This window comes from Psittacula echo, assembly GCF_963264785.1.
Source record: "Psittacula echo genome assembly, chromosome: 1".
Classification (NCBI taxonomy): domain Eukaryota; kingdom Metazoa; phylum Chordata; class Aves; order Psittaciformes; family Psittacidae; genus Psittacula; species Psittacula echo.
Window position 1 is genome coordinate 27,962,665 of NC_137735.1, and position 22,614 is coordinate 27,985,278.

The 22,614-nt window shown below is 39.6% G+C and overlaps 1 protein-coding gene across 1 annotated transcript in view; it reads right to left on the reverse strand.

Annotated features, from left to right (window-relative positions):
* Window positions 1-18,312, reverse strand: part of GABRG1 (gamma-aminobutyric acid type A receptor subunit gamma1) — a gene marked incomplete at both ends in the record, with an annotated part of 53,876 nt that extends 35,564 nt beyond the window's left edge. Inside the window, 2 exons of the mRNA XM_080628684.1 lie at window positions 290-438; window positions 18,221-18,312. Coding sequence (XP_080484810.1) covers window positions 290-438; window positions 18,221-18,312 — 241 coding nt within the window. The remainder of the gene's footprint in view (window positions 1-289; window positions 439-18,220) is intronic.
* Window positions 18,313-22,614: the final 4,302 nt, after the last annotated feature.

A 22,614-nucleotide genomic window follows, 5' to 3' on the forward strand; every position in this document is an offset into this window, starting at 1 on the left:
AAAGCAAACTATAATTGTCTTTTAATGTTTTATTATAGATTGCCTAATGTCCACAAAAAGCAATACTTTACATAAAAGAGACTGCAAATAGAACATTAAAAAAAAAAATCTGCTCTTGCCTACAACATTATTTTTACCAGTTCCAGAACACTGCATTTTATTGCTATTATATTTAGCTTGCTATATTAAGTTTTAAAAATTGTATTAAATGGATTTTTGCCATCTGTGATAAAATGCACACTATCTTGGGTTCACGTTTTCTTTTTACTGACTTATTTTATTGGCTTACCCCCAATATCTGGCCGAAGCTTATTGTCATATCCTTGAAGTAAAGAGTCCAGTATGTGAGTTACATCCCCTCCATGAATCTTTGGTGCAAGTACCCATGTTTTATTCACTGTTAGATCTTCATCATCTTCATCATCTGCTTTATCAGCTCTATAGTAAATTAATATAAAAAACAGGGTTAGGGCATAAACAAACAAAAAAAACCCCATTGTGAAACTAAATACACAAGAGGTGAAGAAGAATCTGATAAAAAATTGAACAGTATTTACAGTACTTTATAAAAATCTAAATGCATTCTGGTGACAAAAGAAAGGGGCAGGTTGTCTATTTAAAACACCAACATTTTATTTTATGGCAGTAGAGAGTGTAAGCAAATAAACATGTCAAGAGAGGCATTAACACATCAACCATGCAGAAAAAAATCAAGCCATGAGTCAAACCCATTAAAGCAGCAGTAGGCATACCCTTCCTGTCAGCCTTTTCCTGTTTTAAAACACAAAATGTAATTCACAAGCTTCTCCCTACATGTATTTCATTTTCAAATCATGGTGATAATATTTCTAAGAGATACATAATCATGGTAATAGATACATCTTGGTGCCAAGAACATTCAAAGAACTTCCCCCCTACTAGCCTCCATTCTAGCTATGATATAAAAAAAGTAAAATTTGTATAACTTACTCAACTAAATTCAAATTTTAAGAAAGCAAACAAATATAACATCCATGTGCTTTAAGCAAACATTCACAGCATGTGTCAATTAAGTATCTGCATGTACACATGGTATAGTTAAAATGCTGTTCCATTCCTTTCACAGAATCACAGAATCCCAAGGGTTGGAAGGGACCTCAAAAGATCATCTAGTCAATAGTCATTCCTTTCAGTCAATAATATTATTTGTTAGCTACCTATTTTATCAAGATCAAACAAATGTACACAGAGAACACTTACACATTTATTTACTGCCTATCTTTAGATAAGCAGCAATATACAGTTAATCATTAAGTCACTAGAAAAAAAAAAAATTGAAATACCTTGGTTGCATCTGCAGATTCACTCAGATATCACCGAAAGGTCAAAGAATGCCTGGAAGTAGTTTTCTTTCTATTTGAATCAAATGAATGTGGACTTAAGTATTCCTCCAGTGCTAAGGTTTGCAATCTGTATTACTCATCCAGTTTATTTCAGGGAAACTGCTAAGGGCTTCAAGTAAAGCAAAGTGCACTAGCCTGATAGCAACTCTTGACAGTCACAGCGTATCTTCACAAATGGACACTGGCTAGCAATTATTACAAAATGTATGCAATCCATATAAATCAGTTCCAAGGTTAGCATAACCTAACATTCCAGTAAAAGAAGGGAATTAAAATATTGTCCTTGTATCAATTTGAATTGTGCATCAAAACTAAAAATGTTACTGTTATATTGTTAGAAAGGGATTTAAGGGTTTCTAAATTACACAGACACATGCTGCCCTCAAAACTAGGGATGGAATCTTTCAGTAAATTTCCTACAGGAACAAAGATCACCAGCATGTTCGACATGGAGACAATATTACATCTCCAGGGAGAAAGTACAGAAAAAGTCAGAAAAGGACAGAGATGGAGTAGGCACACCTGGCTTTAACTGTATTCCTTTGAGGGAATGTACCAAAACAGTCTGTATTCATAAGACCTTGCATCACCTCGGATAACATTAGCAAGTCTCACTGAGAATCAAGACTACCAAGGCTGTGGAAACTGCTCAATGGTTTTGGCATGCCTGCTTAATTTGGGAAGTGCAACAGTGAGGCTGACACAGCTCAACAGGTTCCCAGTGGATGAACAAAGGCACTGCTCAGATATTGGGACTTTCATACCTAGCTTGCTGCAAACCAGTTGCAAGAGGCTGTTACAGCTAAAAGTGATATGCAATCTAAATACAAGTTACACTGACAGCTTTCCCTGTAACAGCCTGAAAAGCACTTTCATTCTTTAAAGTTGAAATTCACTGTAAAATACTTAAATCTTTACTCCACTAAAGACATTATAGAAATGTCAGATATTAAATATTTAACATTTCCCATCAGTAGGATCCCACTAAAGGTAGCACTAAAAGAAGTAGGAAGCTAAGTTTTTAAATGTACACCCTTTTTTCCTCAAAGCCACTTACTGCTATCTCTTTCATGTTTTGTTACCATGCAGCTTTATATTTTTATACATATATATTTTGTCTGCTTGCACTTTATGTCATCTAATTACTAGATAAATTATCTTACAGTTGCTAAGAGTGCAGAGGCAATTTCAGCTTTTCCCCGGGGCACCAAGATGATGTTGAGTAAAAATTTATAAGCAGCTCTCTGAGGAAAGACACACTACAAAACCGACATTTTCTTCATTTTTTTGTCCTCCATTCCACAAACAGCAGAAAGTACAGTGAAACTACCAGAGTTTTGTACAGAGCCAGGGTACCTGACTCTCAGGATCACACCGACTGTTTGCAGAGAATTTTAAGTGATGATGTCACAACTTTCTCCTGCTTCAATGTTCTTTCCACATTGCTATTAAGAACAGCACAGATTTAGCAAAAGTTAAAAGTACAAGAGGTCATGCCTTTCCCACCTAAACCCAAGAAGACTTACAACCATGATACCTCCACCTGCAGTCACTCAAAGATCTTGACTTTTTGGAGAGTTCTTAATTTTATTTATAGATTCACAGGACAACTCCAGTGGGAAGGGATCATGGGAAGTCTCTAGTCCAGCCTCCTGCGCTCAAAGGAGGGCCAGCTCTGAGGTCACAGCAGGTTGTTCAGGGCTTAACCAGGTTATGTCTTGCAGAGCTGCAAGGATGGAAATGCACAACCTCTCTGAGCAACCTGGTCTCAGGTTACAGAAAGCTATTAATAATGCAGTTCCAGGGAGAGAGTGAAAAAATCCACCCTGACATCCAACCGCTTTACCAGCCACAACTAGCTAAATCCATTTAAGGGGTACTTCTATTAAAGGCAACATTTCTTAGTGTCTGACAAGAGTCTTAAAACATCCATTTCTTATTTACACAGAACTATCTGGTTTTATCTAGAAAATACCATACATAAAAAAGTTACAACTGCTACAATAGAAACACTAGACTTTCACACCAGTTAACACTAGGTTAAGAAGAGCTTGCAGTTCACTAATCCATTAGCTAAACTAGCAAAGGAACTAATACAAATTAGAAATTAATGTAACCAAATGTGAAGGCATCAGACTATCACTGTTCTACACAGTGAAAGAAGCTATTCTTACTCTCTCTATTCCTATCTTACTGGCCATTTCAGAGATGACTGACTGTGATTAACCCATCTCACCAACAGAATACCATCTTTTTAACTCTTCTTTAAAATGTGCTCAAGATGAGCATGCATCTCTGCAGTGCTGATGGCACCCAGTTCTACACTTTTGATTTCTAAGCCATCATCACCAACACGCTGCCACAGTACTGAGCTAAGAAAGGAACGACGCTGGCTACAAAAAAGAAGTGACCATACTTTACAGAAAGTCCTCTTTATGCCCTCCAGTGAAATTGAGCACACAACACCTGCCAGCTTGAATTCTCAATCCAGATGGTTTTGGAGGAGTTGCATAAAGATCTTCCAAACGAGCACCTAGACTCACCAAGACCAGGGAAGAGACACTATGGACACATTAATTTCCTGGACTCTTAACTACTAATCTTCGTCACAGTAAATAGGTTTGAACTACTCTGTTTCAAAGGTAGAGATCCCTGCAGATTTACACTGTCAGCAAGATCAGTTGAGATGGTGCTTGCAAGATCTAATAAAGGTTTCTAGACCATGTTCTTTAAGAAACATTTTCATGCTGGAAAACAAGATGGTTCAAAACTGTTGACCTTTTATCCAAGTTTCTGTGTGCCTCACGTTGCAAAGGACAGTTTTATCTCCAGAACTTGGAACAGGGTAGAAGCAAAGGCAGATGAAAGCAAACTTCATTCCAAACCAGATAATGTTAAATTCAGGTATGTTGCTCAAATACTTAGTGACACGTTTACTTAGGCTGAGCAGCTTTCTACTTCTTTGCAGTTAAAATAAATCTACAAACCCATGAAGATTAATGACAATTAACCACTCTCACTTTAACAACAGCACTTTCCCCTCTCTCTCTCACAACCCCAGGAAGAAAGACAAACTTAATTGAAGAGGAATTCTTTTCCTTTCCATGTTTATGTAAAGGTTATATCACTATACACTGTCTCCATTTACTGTAAAATATGGGGTTTTTTTTCCCAACAATTTCACTCAGTAGGTCTTTTTCAGAATGTCTTGAGACATGATGATTTAGAACAAAAATATGACACAAACCATGAAAATATTTTTGTTCCATGGCACGATGCTATTTTACATCTATTACTGCAGTAATACTGTATAATCCTGATTTTAATGATTTTATAAACAGGAAAGAGACCTTACTTCTTAACATGCTTGTTATTGCAACACTTCAGCTATAGCCTCATAAACTCAACAGTAAACTCCATGTATATAGTTAACAGTAATTGGACAAAAAATGACCTAATTATGCTCTCTGTCCTTCAACTAATTGGAGACATTACCATGACTAATAAATCCCTGAGCACAAGTGAGTAATGGCTAAATAAGTCTTTTCCACACCATGACCATCTTCAGACTGTAATATCACAGGTCTTTGTTTAACTATGAAAAAACAATCAGATGAGCTTTAAGTTGCAATTAACATCAGTCAGGTTATGTAAGGCATTGGGGAAAAAAAAATGATACAGTGAGAGCTCCAACTGCTATTTGCACCATGCATATTGTATTACATATGTAATACACACAGAAGTACATGGCATAGCATAGGTAGGAGTATTTAAACACAGCTAATAATCAATTTAGTTGACCATTCTCAGGCTCCTATTCCCACCCAACATACCAAAGGGTACCCAGTCCTTCAAGTGGAGTTGATTTATGGGGAAACACAGACTTATGGAGAAGCAGTACAGACTGGGCACTGAACCATAGTTATCTCCAATGACACTTTATACCTGTGCACAAGCAACTCAGTCAAGCCCTCAGCGGCTGTGAGGTATAATTGACCCTGCACAGTGACCTTGTCTGTTTGGAGAACAAAGTCTTCCTTCCATACAAGGAATACTCTAATGATCATTTAAGAAATAAATAAGAAGGAAAGACAGTGCTTCAGATAATTTCTATACAGAAAGAGATGAAAGGAACACAGAATCATAGAATGGTTAGGAAAGGAAAGGACCTAAAAGATCAACTAGTTCCAACACTCCTGCCATGGGCAGGGATGTCTCACGCTAGACCGGATCGCCCAAGGCCCTGTCCAGCCTGGCCTTGAACACTGCCAGGGACGGAGCATTCACAACTTCTTTGGGCAACCCATTCCAGTGCCTCACCACCCTCACAGTAAAGAACTTCTTCCTTATATTCAACCTGAACTTCCCCTGCATTTTTCTTTTTACCTTACACAGGCAAATGAAAATAATACTTGTTGTGTTAGTTCATTTAGCTGAGCATCTTCTCCAACAGCAGCCAAAAGCAGTTTCTTTGAGAGTTCTAATGACACAAGGGTAGGCAGAGAGACACTTACCTAAATCACAAAACATGCCTTAAGACAGCTGTTATTCACTGGTTGTGCATCCCAGCATGGTGTATTTATGTTATTTGCCTAAGTGTAATATAATTTAAACTTTATTTTCCAGTACTTAAATTTCCCTCAACTTTCAGATGAAATGTTAATGTTTCCCAAATTATAAACAGGAGATCACTCTGTTAGCAACAATTCAGTTTCAGAGGTTTGTCAAAGTACTGCATTTAACCAATGCTTCCTTAGAAGTCAGTTGAGACACACAAAGCTTCCAGGGAAGGTTTCCAGCCAATCAGACATCTAACTAGCTTACTCCAGAACACCAAACATGATATGCTTTCATGTGATAAAGAAGTATATTTCATGGCCCCATCAATAAGAGTTCAGAGGTCATCTGACCTAGACACTCATGAAAAAAAGACCTTAAAGCACTGCTGAAAACCAAAACAAGGTCACTGACATCCTAACATCCATAGTCAGACCTTTTTACAGTGGCTGGTGACGATTCCAATTCAGAAGCTAAAAAAGCAAGTACTTAGGCAAGTACTTGGTCATTTGAATCACAAGGCATAAGGTGAGGCATAGACGAAAATCTGAACTCTAGAAGGATGGTAAGTTAGGCAGTGCCTGGAACAAAAGAAAATTCCTTACAGAGAGCTTCAGCATGTTAAGAATAAGTAATTACTCGTATGTCAGCAATTTAAAACATTTATATATTTCCTTAGACATTCCTGGGATAAAACAAGGGCATCAGACAGACTGTAGTATCCTTCAGAAGCTAAAAAAGGATTAAGACTTCTGCACATACTCAAATATTACTTCTTTTCAGTAGCAGCAACAGCAGCAGGACTACATTAGTCATGACTGCTAGAATAGGACAGAACTACATTTTTCGTCAAAAGATTCTCTTGAAAGCTTACTTCCATTGCTAGCTGTCAGTAGCTCTCACAATTATCTTCCAGACTTGATAGCTGACTTCATACTCATCAGTTCTATTGCATTTCTGCAGAAATGAACTCTTTTGCGTTTCATCATCAGCTTATTCACTGATACGCTTTATTCATCTCAGAAAATCATGGGAAAATAAGTGTAACTGCAAGCAAATGCAGCTACTGAAAATATGCCTACAGAAAGCATTACTTGCTCTTCTGAATCCTGTGTGATATAGTCACTCATGTTATATTCCTTCATCTTCATCCTTCCTAAACCAGTTTAGACACTGTTGACAAAAATCTTTTTTCTCTGCCCCCCCCACCCATTCCACCTCAGGTGATTTTACCAATCTATTTCCTTCTCCTTCTGCCTTGCCAGACTTTGGCATATTCTTTTGTGTGTCAAAATGTATCTCTCCCACTGAAGTATGTCTGACGTATCCCCTACATCTTTCTTCCATCATACCTACCACATACTGTTAGGCTGATTCTTCTTGATACATTTTGTCTTGTGCCCTTTGCTTTCTCTAAACTCAATATTTGTCTGGCTATTTATAATTTTCTGCCCTGTTTCCTCTTTCCCTTCTCCTTGATGAGTTTATACTGAATGGATGAACCTGGACCTTAAGTCGGCAGTAAAATTAGCAGGGAAAAGTATAGAAAAATTAGAACTTCTTATACAGAAAGAAACATTAGTTTTAGGGCAAGTTACATAAAGAAGTTCACTTAGTATTTAATAAGTAAAGCTTTGTTAAAAGAAAAAAAAAAAAACAATTATAACACTAACAGAATTAAAGCAGGTACCCCGGCTGTTCATTTGCTATAACAGTGTTGCCTGCATAGCTGAGTGTTTAGACTATCAAACTTGTGATATCTTAATACATATCACAAGCATCAGGTGTTCAAGATCTTTTGAGTCATTACCGCTTTGAAGTACATCTCTGAAAGATATGAAACATTTTCTCCCACACACAATAACTTCAGTACAATTAATTTTAGTCCCAGCAAGGCCTTCACTTAAAAACATTACCACATTTTTTATAAAATGATCTTCAACATCTCTGTGATTCTACTATAATAAAAACTAATCCAAAGAGAAACTGCTGAACAATATAACCATATATAACAATATAACCCTGAATATTTGACAGAGGCACAACCTGCAAAGAACATTTATAGAAATGTGAATTTTAAATGTTAAGAACAACAGGTATTCCAGTACAATAATTTTGTTCTGAGAGCCACACAAATTGCTTTTCTCCAAGTCGACTTTCAGATAATGCCACATACGATTTGAAAGACATTGGTCAAATTTGTTATTAATTCAAATGTTTTTTAAAGATCTCAAAAAATTATCATCTGTACTCAAAGCATCCGATATTCTTTATCCATCAATCTTCTCATACAATACAGTTAATTTTCTCTCCTTGAAAGTTCATCCAAATATTGATATGCTCTGACCACATAACTGCTGCCCCTACTCCTATCAAGTTGCAGTCCAGAAATCAATTAAAAATTTTCCTCTTCTCTCTCTACCTAAATACAGGCAATATTCTGTGACAGTTCGGAGCTGCTGGATTCTCAGACATATTCACCTTGACTAGTACAGTGATCTTATTTTGACCATCTTAGTAAAAATAGCTCTTTACCTCCATATGTGATCACAAAAATATTCTTCCAGTTTTGTAGACCTGATGGAGATAACTACCTGTTTCTGCATCCCTCTCTTTTATGCTATACAATAGAGAACAAGAACCTTGCACAAGACAGCAAATCCTACTAAAAAAAAAAAAAGGGGAAAAACAAACAAGCAAGCTGATTCCTGACGTTTTCCACAGAATCATAAAATTTAGAAGGGATCTTGTGAAGTTGACTTCTACTCACAGGAGGGTAATACAGAATTCAGACCAGGATGCTTAGAGCTTTCTCCCATCTGGTCTTTGAAAATTCCAAGGACAGGGATCCCACAGCCTCACTGGACAACTTATTCCACTGTTTAATTATCCTCACAGTGAATTTTTTTCTTTGTACCCAGTTGGAATTTCCCTTGTCGCAATTCATCACTATTATTCCTCATCCTCTTACCATGCACCACCTCAAAGAGCCGACCTCTGTCTTTTTTATTACCTCCCCATAAGTGACGGGGGCTACTGCTGGGTCCCCCAAAAAGCCATTTATTCTCCAGGCTGAACAGCCCTCTCCTCACAGGGCAAGTGCTCTAGCCTGATCAGTTTGGTAGCCCTCTGCTGAGCCGCCTCCATTTTAAACCCAAGACTGAATGCAGTACCTACATGCTGTTTCACAAGTGCTGAGCAGAGGGAGGTGATCACTTCCCTCAACCTTTTTAACATGCACCTGGTCACACAGACCAGGAGACTGCTGCTCAGGTGCCATGCTGTCTTCCAGGAACTCCAGGTCCCTTCTGGCAGAGCTGCTCCCCAGCCAGCTTGTCCCCAGCCCATGCTGCTGAGGGGGCCTTCCCACCCAGTTGCAGGACATAGCACTCATCGTTGATGAATTTTATAACATCCCTGTCAAGCCAAACCCACAGCTCCCTCAGAACAGCAACCCTGCCTGCAAATATACAAAATTGATAAAAACAATCTTTCAATATGGGGAAAAAAGTATACTGTCTTCAGGAAAAGCTACACTAATATCATTATTCCTGCTGCTCTGAGCAGTTCTTGCTCCACCGCAGACAAGTGAGGAAACAGGACACACTTTTCACTCCTCTTTCTTCACATCAATTATTCCCACATTCTGACTGCAAACTTGCAGAATGTGTGGCGTGTTATTTGTTTTGGCTTACAAGAAGTGGGGACTATATTGATCATAACACCCACATTCACAGTGTAAGTACACCTCTCCCTGTTTCCAGAAAATCATTACTACAGTATCCTAAAACACATCTTGCCTACGAAAGTACTCGAAAGTCCCTATTATCTTCAGTATGTCTTTCCTTTTTTCTAGTACAAACATTTCTAATTCTAGAAATTAGTACAGGCCCTTATGCCAACTATGTTTTAATCTTAAGAGATCAAGAGCATTTTGTCATTGTAACATTTTTAGATAAATATATCTTCCTCTACAAAATATCTTCCGAGGTAAGCCTTCTAGCTATTGCATGCAACAAAAAACAAATTTATCAGGATATTATAGTCCTTATCATAATCTGTACTGCCTTGACTGAAACGGAAGTATAAACCTTCTAAAATTCTTGGGGAGATTTATTTCAGATAGATTCTGAATAAAACCTAGAAATGTAAATTGGTAAATCTTATCTTCTCAGTTGGTAAGTTTTACTTTCTTTGTGGGTTTTGGCCAGACCAGCAATCAAGTAATTAAAATGTAAACAGCCATATTCCACTGTTCATCCAGAGCACACAGCAGGAAATGAATGAAGATTCAGAGAAGAAAATAAAAAAAAAAATAATTATAGCAATTTATACAGTCTAAGTAGATATAACTGAAAAGGGATAAATGGTATTAAATAAAGCACACAAATATCCCTAAACTCCTAAGGGAGAGCATGATGATGAAAAGGCATAACCTCTCTGGATATCTGAAACATGTGCTAGCCATCACGGTAGTATCAGATGTCGTGGGAGTTTCAGACTAGAATCATCGCACAGATACAGACACACATAAATCCATGTGCCACATGTCAGGACCCCTCTCCAGAGACTGCAGATCTCTATCTACACTTGACTGATGAAAGGTTAATTGTCATCAAGTTCAGAATGGGTTGATACATTGTTGATGGGTTAAGTGCCTTGATCCAAGAAATACTTTCCATAGTGGAACTAGACTTAAAACAAATCTAACATAAATGAATGCTGAGAACCATAACCTCAATAAAAAGCAGCTACCCTAATTAAATGCCATCCCATAGTCACTATAATATTCCTCAAATTGCAAAGCCAACTTTAAACTTTGTTAGGTTTCTACCTTAAAACGTCACCAGCATCTCAGCTCTCCTTAATAAGACATTTTTTGTTATTTATGCTGCTGCTATTTCAATATATTCATGTGAACATTTGTTCTAACCCAATTCATTGCATACTTCCTGCAAAATCTTCAGGTAAATAGTAATCTACTGCAGCCTTTCCTAAAAACAAGCTTATTTGAAATGCTTCCAGCTCCTTGTACAGAAGTAAGCACAAGGTAAAGAAATATGTATAGACAGAAGTAGCAACAAAACCAGAGACTTGCACTGAATTATGCACCATAATTGTGACATACAGGTGAATCTGGCTTAAAATCATAGGAAAAAACCATACAACTACAATAACAAGGTAATGACAAGAAGAGAAGTATCACTGTGGTCAATAGCCCAACATCCAGCTGGAGATCAGTAACAACTGGTGTCCCTCAGAGATCGGTGTTGGGACCGGTCTTGTTCAACATCTTCATCAGTGACATGGACAGTGGGATTGAGTGCGCCCTCAGCAAGTTTGCCGATGACACCAAGCTGTGTGGCTAGGTTGTACACTGGAGGGAAAGGATGCTATCCAGAAGTATCTTGACATGCTTGTGAGGTGGGCTGATGCCAACCTTATGAAGTTTAACCATGCCAAGTGCAAGGTCCTACACCTGGGTCGGAGCAATCCCAGGTACAGCTACAGGTTGGGCAAAGAAGAGATTCAGAGCAGCCCTGCGGAGAAGGACTTGGGGGTGTTGGTCGATGAGAAAATGAACATGAGCTGGCTTCAGTGTGTGCTCGCAGCCCAGAAAGCCAACCGTATCCTGGGCTGCATCAAGAGAAGTGTGACCAGCAGGTCGAAGGAGGTGATCCTGCCCCTCTGCTCTGCTCTCGTGAAACCTCCCTTGGAGTATTGTGTGCAGTTCTGGTGTTCTCAACATAAAAAGGACATGGAACTGTTGGAACAAGTCCAGAGGAGGGCCACGAGGATGATCAGGGGACTGGAGCACCTCCCGTATGGAGACAGGCTGAGAAAGTTGGGGCTGTTTAGCCTGGAGAAGAGAAGGTTACGTGGAAACCTTATAGCAGCCTTCCAGTATCTGAAGGGGGACTATAAAGATGCTGGGGAGGGACTCTTCATTAGGGACTGTAGGGATAGGAAAAGGGGTAATGGGTTAAAAGTTAAGCAGGGGAAGTTTAGATTGGATATAAGGAGGAAGTTCTTTACTGTGAGGGTGGTGAGGCACTGGAATGGGTTGCGCAAGGAAGTTGTGAATGCTCCATCCCTGGCAGCGTTCAAGGCCAGGATGGACACAGCCTTAGGTGACCATGGTTTAGTGTGGGGTGTCCCTGCCCATGGCAGGGGGGTTGGAACTAGATGATCTTTTAGGTCCTTTCCAACCCTAACCATTCTATGATTCTATGGTTCTATGAATGGGTTCTGCTGAAATTCTAGTCTAGCTGTCATTAAGCCATATGGACTAATCTAAATGTCAGTGATAATTAGCGAGTAATTGTACAAAGAGGTGAATATAGTCTGTAAGGGCTAATGTAAATACCTAAACCAAGTAATAAAGAGCTTGCTCGCTCTCTGCAAGCAAAATCTGTCTCCTCCACTGTAATTTATTATGTATTAAATATATCTTTCACAACAGGAGTATTCCACCTCTTGTCAGATGATAACTAAAATTAATGGCTGTCAAAGTTGTTCCCTGCTGGATGGAACCTCCAGGCCATCAGTTGCATGACCTTAATTGATAAGATCCACAGCTCATCTGGAGCAGGTCCCATACAGTCCAGTATGTATTCAATGGCTGTCTGATGGTGAGGTCAGGCACCTTTCTTGCCCAGGGAAAACACTTTATCTTTAAAACAACTATATCTCTTGTTCTGCCATGTAACTATGGTATTGAACAATGAAGAAAAAAGTTGTCATGACTTACAATGACAGTTAGCCACTCAAATTAATACTTAATACTATAACTTTTACCTAATGTAAATTTCATCAAGCCAAACTTTATTGTGAAAGATAAATTGGACCATAATATTAAATTAATAAGAATACTACTACTTAATCCCTCATGGTACACTGCCTTAAATAAGAAGAAAACCATATTAAATGAAAGAACTAATGATGTACTTAAGATCTCAAATCATTTAACCCAAAGGGATGGATCTCATGTTACCTTAGATATTTCTTATTTACTATGTCCATCTGTCTTCCCGAAAATAACAAAAGTAACTGCATATAAATGTAGAAACACAGAATTAGCCATTCACGTCTTACCAGAGATGAATGTAGTGACATGGAAAAGAATTTGAGGATCAAGGCAGAAAGCAAAGAGAAACTGAGGTACAGCAGAGCAGTACCAGGGCTAATCCTGGGATTATCTCAGTATTATGAAGTAGTAGTAGGGAAGTATTATGCCATATCTGCCATTAATAAGGCTAATATTTATATAATCTACCCATTTTTGAGGTCTGTTCTTCAAAGAAAAAAATTGAAAGCGCTTACAAAATCGTTAAACAAAGAATTCAGTATTTTCTGAAGAAACATAAGTAGCTTATTCAGTTTACTTTTCTAAAAGGAAAATGTAAGCTGTTGATCAAGTTGCATCTTAAACTACAATATACCAGGGAAATACTTCTAGTAAAAGTTAGCATAACTGTAGTATGAATAAATCCAATTCAATAGGAATTTCCACTTTGTGTAGAGTATCTCCAAGTGTAACACATTTGTATAAAACTTTCATTTTGGACTAGATTATTTATCCTGCAACAACTGCTAGGCATACAACTGCACTGCAGCTTCTCATTTCCAAGAGGTGAGGAGGTTTCTCTCTGAGGAAGTAATCTACAACATATTATGAAAGACTAATCTGGAAAGAGAAAGGCAGCATCAGGATGGTTTCCAACCAAACTGCTGATTTTCTGTAAGAATTTTCAGGATTCATTTGAGGTGCTCTAAGTTCATGCCAAGGCAAAACTTGGCAGAGGCATATAAGGGCAAGGAACAGTTCTGATGATAATATCTGCCCTGTTAAAGAGCAGATGGCTGCAGACCACACTCCACTCCTGAAGAGCAGTGACAGCCATGGTCTGCACCCTGAGACTGCCCTGCACAAACCAGAGATACAAAACAAGACCTGGATTTCCCCATGAAGAGATGGACATGGGATCCAGGGGCTGAACCAGCTGTAGGAGGTGGTACTGAGGAAAAAAAAAAAAAAATCAGGCTTTTTCAGCTAGCAGCAGGCAGGAGATCCACTGGTTAGAAGCCAGAGAAACCTCAGACTAGAAACACTGTACAATACTTCTATGCAGGGACTTAGAACAGCTATACTGAAGCAACAAACCTGATGCATAAGCCAGGGTAAATCTCCAATTTTGTTTATTCTGGCAACAGACTGATTATCACAACAGATCCCACTGACTTGAACATCCACCAATGAAAGCATGTTTTAGAAACTATTTCTTTCCATCTTTGTCATAACACTTCAGATTTTCCTCTTCTTTGAAGAAGCTTCTGTTCTGATCAATTCCTGATGACCTTTCTAGTCTCTCCAGTTACTTCCAATAGTTCAGTATTGTTGCATGATTTACCATTTTAAGTTTAGATAATGTAGATCAAGCTTTTACACAGGCCAGTACTGAACTCACCACACTATTTTCAGTGTTATTAAAAGACTCTGCATGTGTCAAAAAAATGCAAAATTGAGACTTCAATGTCATCTCCAGGTTAATTCAATTGCATTTGAATTTCTCCTTACAAAATATTACCATTCAGAGAAATGGTGAAGGAATAAAAGTTAGTGTTACTGTCATCAACCATCATCTGAAAGGCTCCTGTCAGTGTGCTGACATTTATACTGTCATTTATAATTACCACTTTCTCTCTACTGCTTTTTACCAAATAAGTTATGATATTGTTATTTTACCAAAGTACACGCTCAATTGAGTATGTGGTGCAAGAAAGGGCTATAGAGATAACTAAAGTTCTAGTACCCTTCTTTTATAAATGGTCCTGCTAAAATGTCTCCTTGCCCATCTTGGGAGATGCTCACCTTTGATCTTCTGCAAGTTCAACATTCGTGGCTTTTTTAGTGTGTATATATATGTATATATATGACAGTACAAACCAAGGCAGCTCACCTTCAAAATGTGTATATGCCACGTTCATTTAAGTAGTCCTACCTACTGGCCATAGAATCTAGGTGTTGTATTTTAACCAAATTATCACAATTCCTCTACAGCTTTGAAGAAAAAGCATAGATCCCCCAATCGCCTGGTAACTTACACTGTGGCCAGACTTACGTATCCAGAAAAAAGTTGACCGAAGTCAACAAGTGCTCACCTGTAACCTTTCTATCCAGCTCAGAAAGGCTTGAATTGGTAGCAAGCACCCTTGATACCTTTTATTAAATATCAGGCATATTTAACAAGCATAAAGTTTAAAGTAGTTGAAAACGCAATTCAATTTGCTGTAAGAGCCCTTTTTCTAATGGACTGCCACGGCTTGAAGGTTTCCTTTGAATCCATTGTAAGAAAGTTATGTGCAAAGAATATAAGTATTTCTCAATATTTATGTCTCATTAAACTTTACAGTAACAAAATAAAATATTAATAAACTTTAAAAAAATAAACTGTATTTTAAAACACTGGCAGTGCTAAATTACAAGTTATTCACTATCACATCATTAATAAAGCATGTAAGAGTGAGGACAATAATGAATAAACATCACAGATGTTCAAACGAAACAGTAAATCACTATTATCAAGCACAAAGAAACCCATGCTATTATGACAGGCTTAACTCTCATCCAGGAATTCACATGAGAATAAAACGTAGGCCTAACTATTCTATGATATTATGTAAGTATTTACCTAAGAGATACTTTGACACGCAAAAGAAAATATTGGCATTTGCACCTGCTGACAGTTACATTGCAATGGATCATTTATAACTGCTTTTTAGAACATCAGGTTACAAAACTAAAAGGAAGATATGTCCAAAAATTAAGTTAAGCTTACAATGTACTACTAGGGATGCTGACCAGCACATACCACTTAAAGCAGTATAAACTAGAATAAATGTTATAGTTACACTGCATAGTTAGAATTAAGGAAATAAAATTAATTATATTGTCAGCTCTTATGCTCTCCCTATGAATTATCTGTTTACTGGAGTTAAACAAGAATAATGGCTTTGCTGAACATTTAGGACTGAAGTGACTGCTCGCTAACTACTCTTTTCCTGCACATACCTTGTAGAAAGGCTCACAGTCCAGTTTCTGCTACAGAGGTGATGTCAACTATGGACAAAAAAAAACCCAGTCCTTCAACATGCTGTCCCACAAAGTGACATCAAGTGCACTGGATATTCTGGTCTGTGGTGCATGTGAACAACTGGGGAAGACAACTGGTTTATGGGACAGAGTTCAACTGCAGTGAATGCCTCTGGTGAAGTTCAGTCTAATGTCACACTACAGTTTTGGGGGCAGTACGTTAAAAGGATAAACTCTTGGTTGGACTCAACTTTCAAGGTGCTTGCTGAGGCTTTAGCTCCATGTGTTAAGTAACTTTACTCACACTCTACACAAGGTACTTTGTGTATAAACGCATACTAGCAATTTGCAACCTTTTAAAAGTACGTGTTGAAAAGGTGGGTTGGCTCCTGCAAGATGTTTTCAGAGAAAAAACAAAAACAAAACCACAGAATTGGTCTATTCTTGAGAAAAGCATTACTTCTGTGTTTTAGTTTGAACATCAAGGAAAACCTTGGCCTGAAACTACAGAAAAGCACTGAAAAGGCAGAAAAATTGCATTTCCATCCTACTTTGTGGCCAGCTGCTAAAGGGCGCTAAGAGCTTTTGAGCTCTCTGAACACCCCTGAGTTGTAATGCGCTACATACCAGAGAATCAGCATCTGAAAAACATCATGGTCACTTAAAAAGAAAAAAATAGCAAAAGATAAAAACCTCTCAACCACCATTTTCCAATGTAGCCTCTGAACGAAAGGCAAGCCTGAAAATACTTGATTCAGATATACAAATGTTTATACCAAAGATTCCATTTTATCTGAGCTGTTCTGGAATACACAATAAAATAATGCAAGTAAGTCGCCTCTTTTTCTTACTGAAGACTTCTTATCAACTTATTTATGAATGCTACTGTTAATGAGATGCATACATAATAACCTACACCCAGTCCTGTAATCACAACCACACTTCAACAAACAAACAGAAATTACTTTATTTTTCCCCAGCTAGTCCTCCTCCTTTGTAACTAAGCCTTTGGACTGACAAATTAGCATTCATATTCTTTTTTCTCAAACCACTTGATAATTTCTTTCATACCTGAGGTACAATATGTTCATTAAGAAGCATTCTGAAGATGCACAGCTGCACTGGTATCATTTGCATCAATGCTTTTGAAAAATATTTCCATAACATACCAAGGTTTTAAAAGACAGAGAGATTAATAAAAGTACAATCAGTGGTGTTCCTGACTAGGTTAACACAGCAGCCTTCTGAAGATGAGTGATGAGCTGAGATCAACACATACACACAGACTGATAAATCATCATTCAACATGGGGAAGGGGTCTAGAGTACGATGGACTTAAAAAAATGTTATAATGCATTTTATGGGTTTGGTTTTGTTTGAGTTTGTTGGGGTTTTTTTGCCAGCCTTTTTACTACATATTTGCATACCCTCTTAGAATGATAATTTAGTCTATCATTAAAAAGAAAGACACACTGAGCAACAGTCAAATGCTCTTTCAGTGCTGCTTTGTGATTTTTATGAGAGTATAACCTGTGGAATGACTCACATTAGCTCTGAATTATTAATGGAGTTGAATGATCGGATTGCTCTTCGTTATTATGAGTACTAATCACACATTTACACAGCGGTACCAAACTGCTGTTTCTTCAGAGTCCCCGGATCAATTTTACAACTCTCCCTTAAAATGCCCGTTTCCAACTTCTGGGACTTGAGCAGCTGCCCCGCACCGTCTCCCTCCCGAGGCTGCGGAGGCTCAAGGCGGTGCCGTGCAGCACGCCCCGCTGCACAGTCAGTAACTAACGGCACCGGGAGCACTGTTCCCCCTACCCACCAGAACCGGCCCTTGGGCCAGGCCCTGCTGAGAAACCAGCAGCACCTCAGCCGCTCCCCAGCTAAGCTCCAGCCTTCCCCTCCCTGCGCCAAGCGAAGCCCGGGCTCACCAACTCGCACAGCGAACAAGTGGGATGCGGCTGAAGTTTTACTTTGCCGGTGCCAGCTTCCCCCGCGGCCGCCCGCAGGAGCCGCCGTCGGAGCACAGGCACCCTGTTGGGCTTTTTTTGAAGTTTGGCTGCCGCGTAGCACGTCCTCGTCCCCTTCTCCTTCCCCCAGCCGGGGCGCGATGTCAAGTAGCGGAGACCCGGCGGGAGCGTGCTGGCGGTGCCGGTGCGGCGGCTCCCGCTGTACTCACCTGCTCCCCAGCCGCACGGTCAACAGCAGCAGCAGCAGCCGGGCCCCGCGGCGGCGGCTCCAGCGGGGAGCGGGACCACCCCATGCATCCATGAGCGGGAAGGCGCTCTCCCGTCCCCGAGTTTTCTCCGGAGAGGCTGGGGAATAGCAACCCTGCCAATCCCACCGTTCTCCCCCCCCACCAGCACACGGCAGGCAGAGGGAGGGGAGGGGAAGGGGGAAATTGAATAAAAAAATCAAGCACCCAAACAGGTAGGAAGCCACTCTACAAGGAGGAAGCAACTCGCCCAATAGGCTCATCAGGTTGCTCCATAAATTATCCTAAAAATTGCTGGGCGAATCAATCCCTAGCAGAGGTGGAGCCTCCTTTACTGGAAGGGAAACATGCTTGGGAGAAAGGGCGCATTGATTTGCTATTTTCTCCAAAGAGGGAGATAAATCTCATCTATATACAAAAATATAAATAAAATGTTAAATATGTATTTACATATATATGTGTTTGAATCCTTGTATTTTTAAAGCTACTGAGAGGGTGGCTCGCAGTCTGAGAAGCAGCCCCTCGACCCTGCCAAACGGAGATCCGCAGGCGGGAGAAGCCTCGCAGGTTGTGCGCGGGCATCCGCGGGGACAGCGCGGCCCCGCGTCCGGCACGACTGCGATTCGGAGGGGGGTGGCACCAGCCGCGGGAAAGGGGGCACCCTCCGGCCCCTCGTCTGTCCCCAGGAGAAGGGGCCCACCCCTCCAGCCGCGGTCCAAAGCTACGCTGGAAGCAGACGGCATGTTCGATGCGCAAGTGCAACCGCGGGACTGCCGCGCACCCTAGAATCGAAAGTCGCGCAAGCCCGAAGGCTGCATGTTGCTCTGCGCGGCCGCGGAGCGCCCCCGGGGGGGAGGGGGAAGAAAGCGGTCGGTGCATGGTACTGCGCTATGAAGTGAAATGCGCCGGGGCTTGCTACAACGTGCAAATCGATTTTTTTCTTGTTTTCCCCTCCCTCCCCTCCCCCTTTTTTTTTTTCCTCTTCCCTTCTCATCTCCCTCTTTGCTGTTCCTTTTTCCTGACTCTTTAAAGAATCCGAGGGCGGAAAACAGCCAAAAAAACACAACACCCTAAACCTTACACCAAAAGCAAACCCAAGGCATGAAAAGCATCCTCGGTGGCGGAGAGACGCAGAGGTTTTACGCTTGCAGCCCTTTCCTGCGGCGGTGGGGATCGGCAGTAATGTCCCGGCGGGACTAGCTCCTAAATAGAGCCTATGTCCTCGCACGGCTTCAGGGTTGGATGGCCCCTGGATCTCCCCCCAGCCCAGTTTCCCGGCCCCGGAAATGTCCCGCCTGCAGCTCTCGATTGGGGAATTCCCAGTGTGACCTGTGCTGTGTGATTCTCAGCATAGGGAGCAAAACGTTTTATAGTCATCCTACTCATCGTCATTCTCTGAGTCAAGATGTATGTGCACAGAAATGTAAATAATTCCCCATTCAGCGGTTATTCCGACAAAAGGCAGTGTTTTGGTTTAGGTTCTCCTGCTTTACATATCTTCATCTGGTTATTTTATATATACTGCTTATAGCTGCTTTAATGGTTAAAGGAACTCACCACGCTTCAGAGAGCTGCAGTGCATTAAGTGAAAATTCAACGACTTGAAAATTAATAGCCAGTCCTGGGGGTACTGGCAGAAGGTAAAGGCACGTATTAGTTAGTGTATGACCTGAGGTATCTTTATTGGTGGATTAACACTGCAGGCAGCATCCTATCATGATGGCAAAGACATGAGCTCAGAGGAGACAATATGCATTTATTACAGAGTAAGTGCAGAAGCAGCTCCCCTACTGCAGCTGGTGGCCCTGGCTCCAAGGAATATGACTGCTGTCCACCTCAGCAAGAAAGCAAGCACAGCCTGTTCCCAAGTCCCTTCCTCTCCAGAAGTCCTTTTGCCCTGAAAATAGCCACAATCCTTAGGTTTATTACGAATTGAACTGTCAAATTGACCGCATTTTGCAAAATGTGTAATGAACACTTCATATGCCTTTGCATTCTGATGTTTATGGAGCCATTAAAACTCTTTAATAGTCTATAAAATTTCATCCTGTCACTAAAATAAATTAAGCAATTAATATGAATACTGAGAAAGTTTGATGCAAGAAGTTTAAGGGTACTTACAGGATTACAAGACATCTTTATTCTACGTGAGCAGCTTGGAGCATTGATTTATAAACATTTAATTTCACCCCTGTGTAGGTCCAGCAGCTAGCTAGCACTGAAAGAAGGTGGAAGATTACAGCTAAAATAACAGGTAACATGAATACTGGGAAAATACATTTTTTCATTTGATTTTTCTGGGTTTGGAATGCTAAGGAACATTAAAGTGCCATTAAAAATAATTTAAAATAAAATTTGTACCTATGAGATTTCTCAAATGACACAAGATTATATCAGGACAAGCTGGTTTCAGATAGTCCTGAATCTGAATTTTCCTTTTACTTTAATGTAAACAATAGAATTCTACCCCTTACAAAACTAGAGAACAATTTTTTCCATTAGTAAGTAAAATAGTTAGGGAAACTTGGGTGCTAAAGTACTGAGAAGCAAACAGGATAGCTTGCTATCCTGTAAAAATAGTAAAACTTCTTCAACTATCAGAAGAAAACTTGGAGGACAAGAAATCATCTCAAATTGTCTGTATTTCAAAGGAACAAAAGAAGCAATACAGGAAAACTGCAAAATGGAAAAGGAGACATTGAAGAAAAACAGAGAAAAATATCTAAATGAGTACCAAAAGGAGGAGATGCTGATCCAGGTGCCAGTAAGTTACCAAGGCCTCCTGATACTCATCAGCCACTTGGTACTGACACAGGTGACCTAACAACAATATTTAAATTATCAGTTAAAATCATCGTCTTCTGCTGAGACTAGGAGGGGTGTCTTTAAAAAAAAAAAAAAAAAAAAAAAAAAAAAAAAAACAAAGCACAGAGGTGAAGAAAGGGGTCAACAGTGGCATTTCAGGCCTGCTAGACATCACCTCAGAAAGAGCAAATTAAACAATGTTAATGTGCAAGCAAAGCTGTAGGATTTAAACTGCTGTTTTTATTAAAGGGGCCCAAACCAGAATGGCACCTGCAGAGAAAACCACTGCCTCTAACTTCTTCAGTCATGTTTAATGAGTCTGTGAATAGAAGAATAGTGCTACATAATTCACTGTCTTTCAAACCCTTTTTAAGCCTATCAGTTATTTGTTAAAGGAGCTGCATAGTTAGGGAGTGAGTCGGACAGTAATGCCGTATTTCAGAAACTGCTTGAGACTGCTCTCAGAGTGGTTAACTTTCCATATTAAAAAGATGAATTGTGAGTTCTTGCACATCTGCTCTTGAGATTATTGTATTTAATCAATTCCTTACTAACGTAATGGTTTTAAAGACAAGAAATAGAAAACTTTATGGATTAAGGTTTCAGTTTGGTTAAGTCTATAGAAAAAATAGAGAATACTGATTAAGTCATCATGGTAGAGAAAATTATAGGATGTGAAGTGGTGGTATGTTGGCAAACATAAAAAGAAAAATTATTCAAGGGCTGAATTTGGTAAGGCTTTTAAGCACCTAAATATAAAAATCGTATCTCAACTCTCAGCTCTGCTGCTAACTAATAGTAGAAGATCCAGAAAAGGCATTTATATTTAAGTGTAACATTTCTCCAGGTCTCTAAAGCAGCACCCATACGAACACCCAGAAGAGCACTAGTTTGAGCAGCTCAACACCTAAATTCTGCCCAAGCTCATCTGAAACTTTTCTCTACCCTCCAGCTTTGAGGAATGCAAAATAGCAGGATAATCAAATGCAATGTAAAAGTCCTCTAAAACACAGTCAGGGTAGACTGCCTCTTTCCTAACTTCTTAGAAGTGTAAGAATTTATTTGGATTCTATACAAATACACTTAACCCCCAGGCACTGTAAGAGGAGTGAAGGCACTTAGCACAAGTTTCTGATTTCCAGTCTGGGAGCCACCTGTTCAACTTCAAGGTATCTACAATCTGTAATGTATCCAAAATGACATGAGAAAGAATTTTAATGCTTAAAGCTAAAATAAAATTATGTAGAATATAATAAAATAAAATAGAATAGCTGAAATAGTCCAAATAGAAGGAGGAGGGAAAAACAAACAAAAAATGAAACTAGCTAATAACCACTGTATTTTTCACCTGGGAGACTTCACACCTAGTATTGAAAAGCATTTTAATCCTTCGAAACTTAATTGTTCAAGACCACAGAGGAACCTAAGAACTGTCATATGTAACTTTCCATAGCTGACATCATGCATCTGCTGTATTTCTCTTGGGCATAACTACTTTCCTTACAGGAACATGGGAAATTTGATGGTAGCTTTGTGTGCCTGCACACCACTTT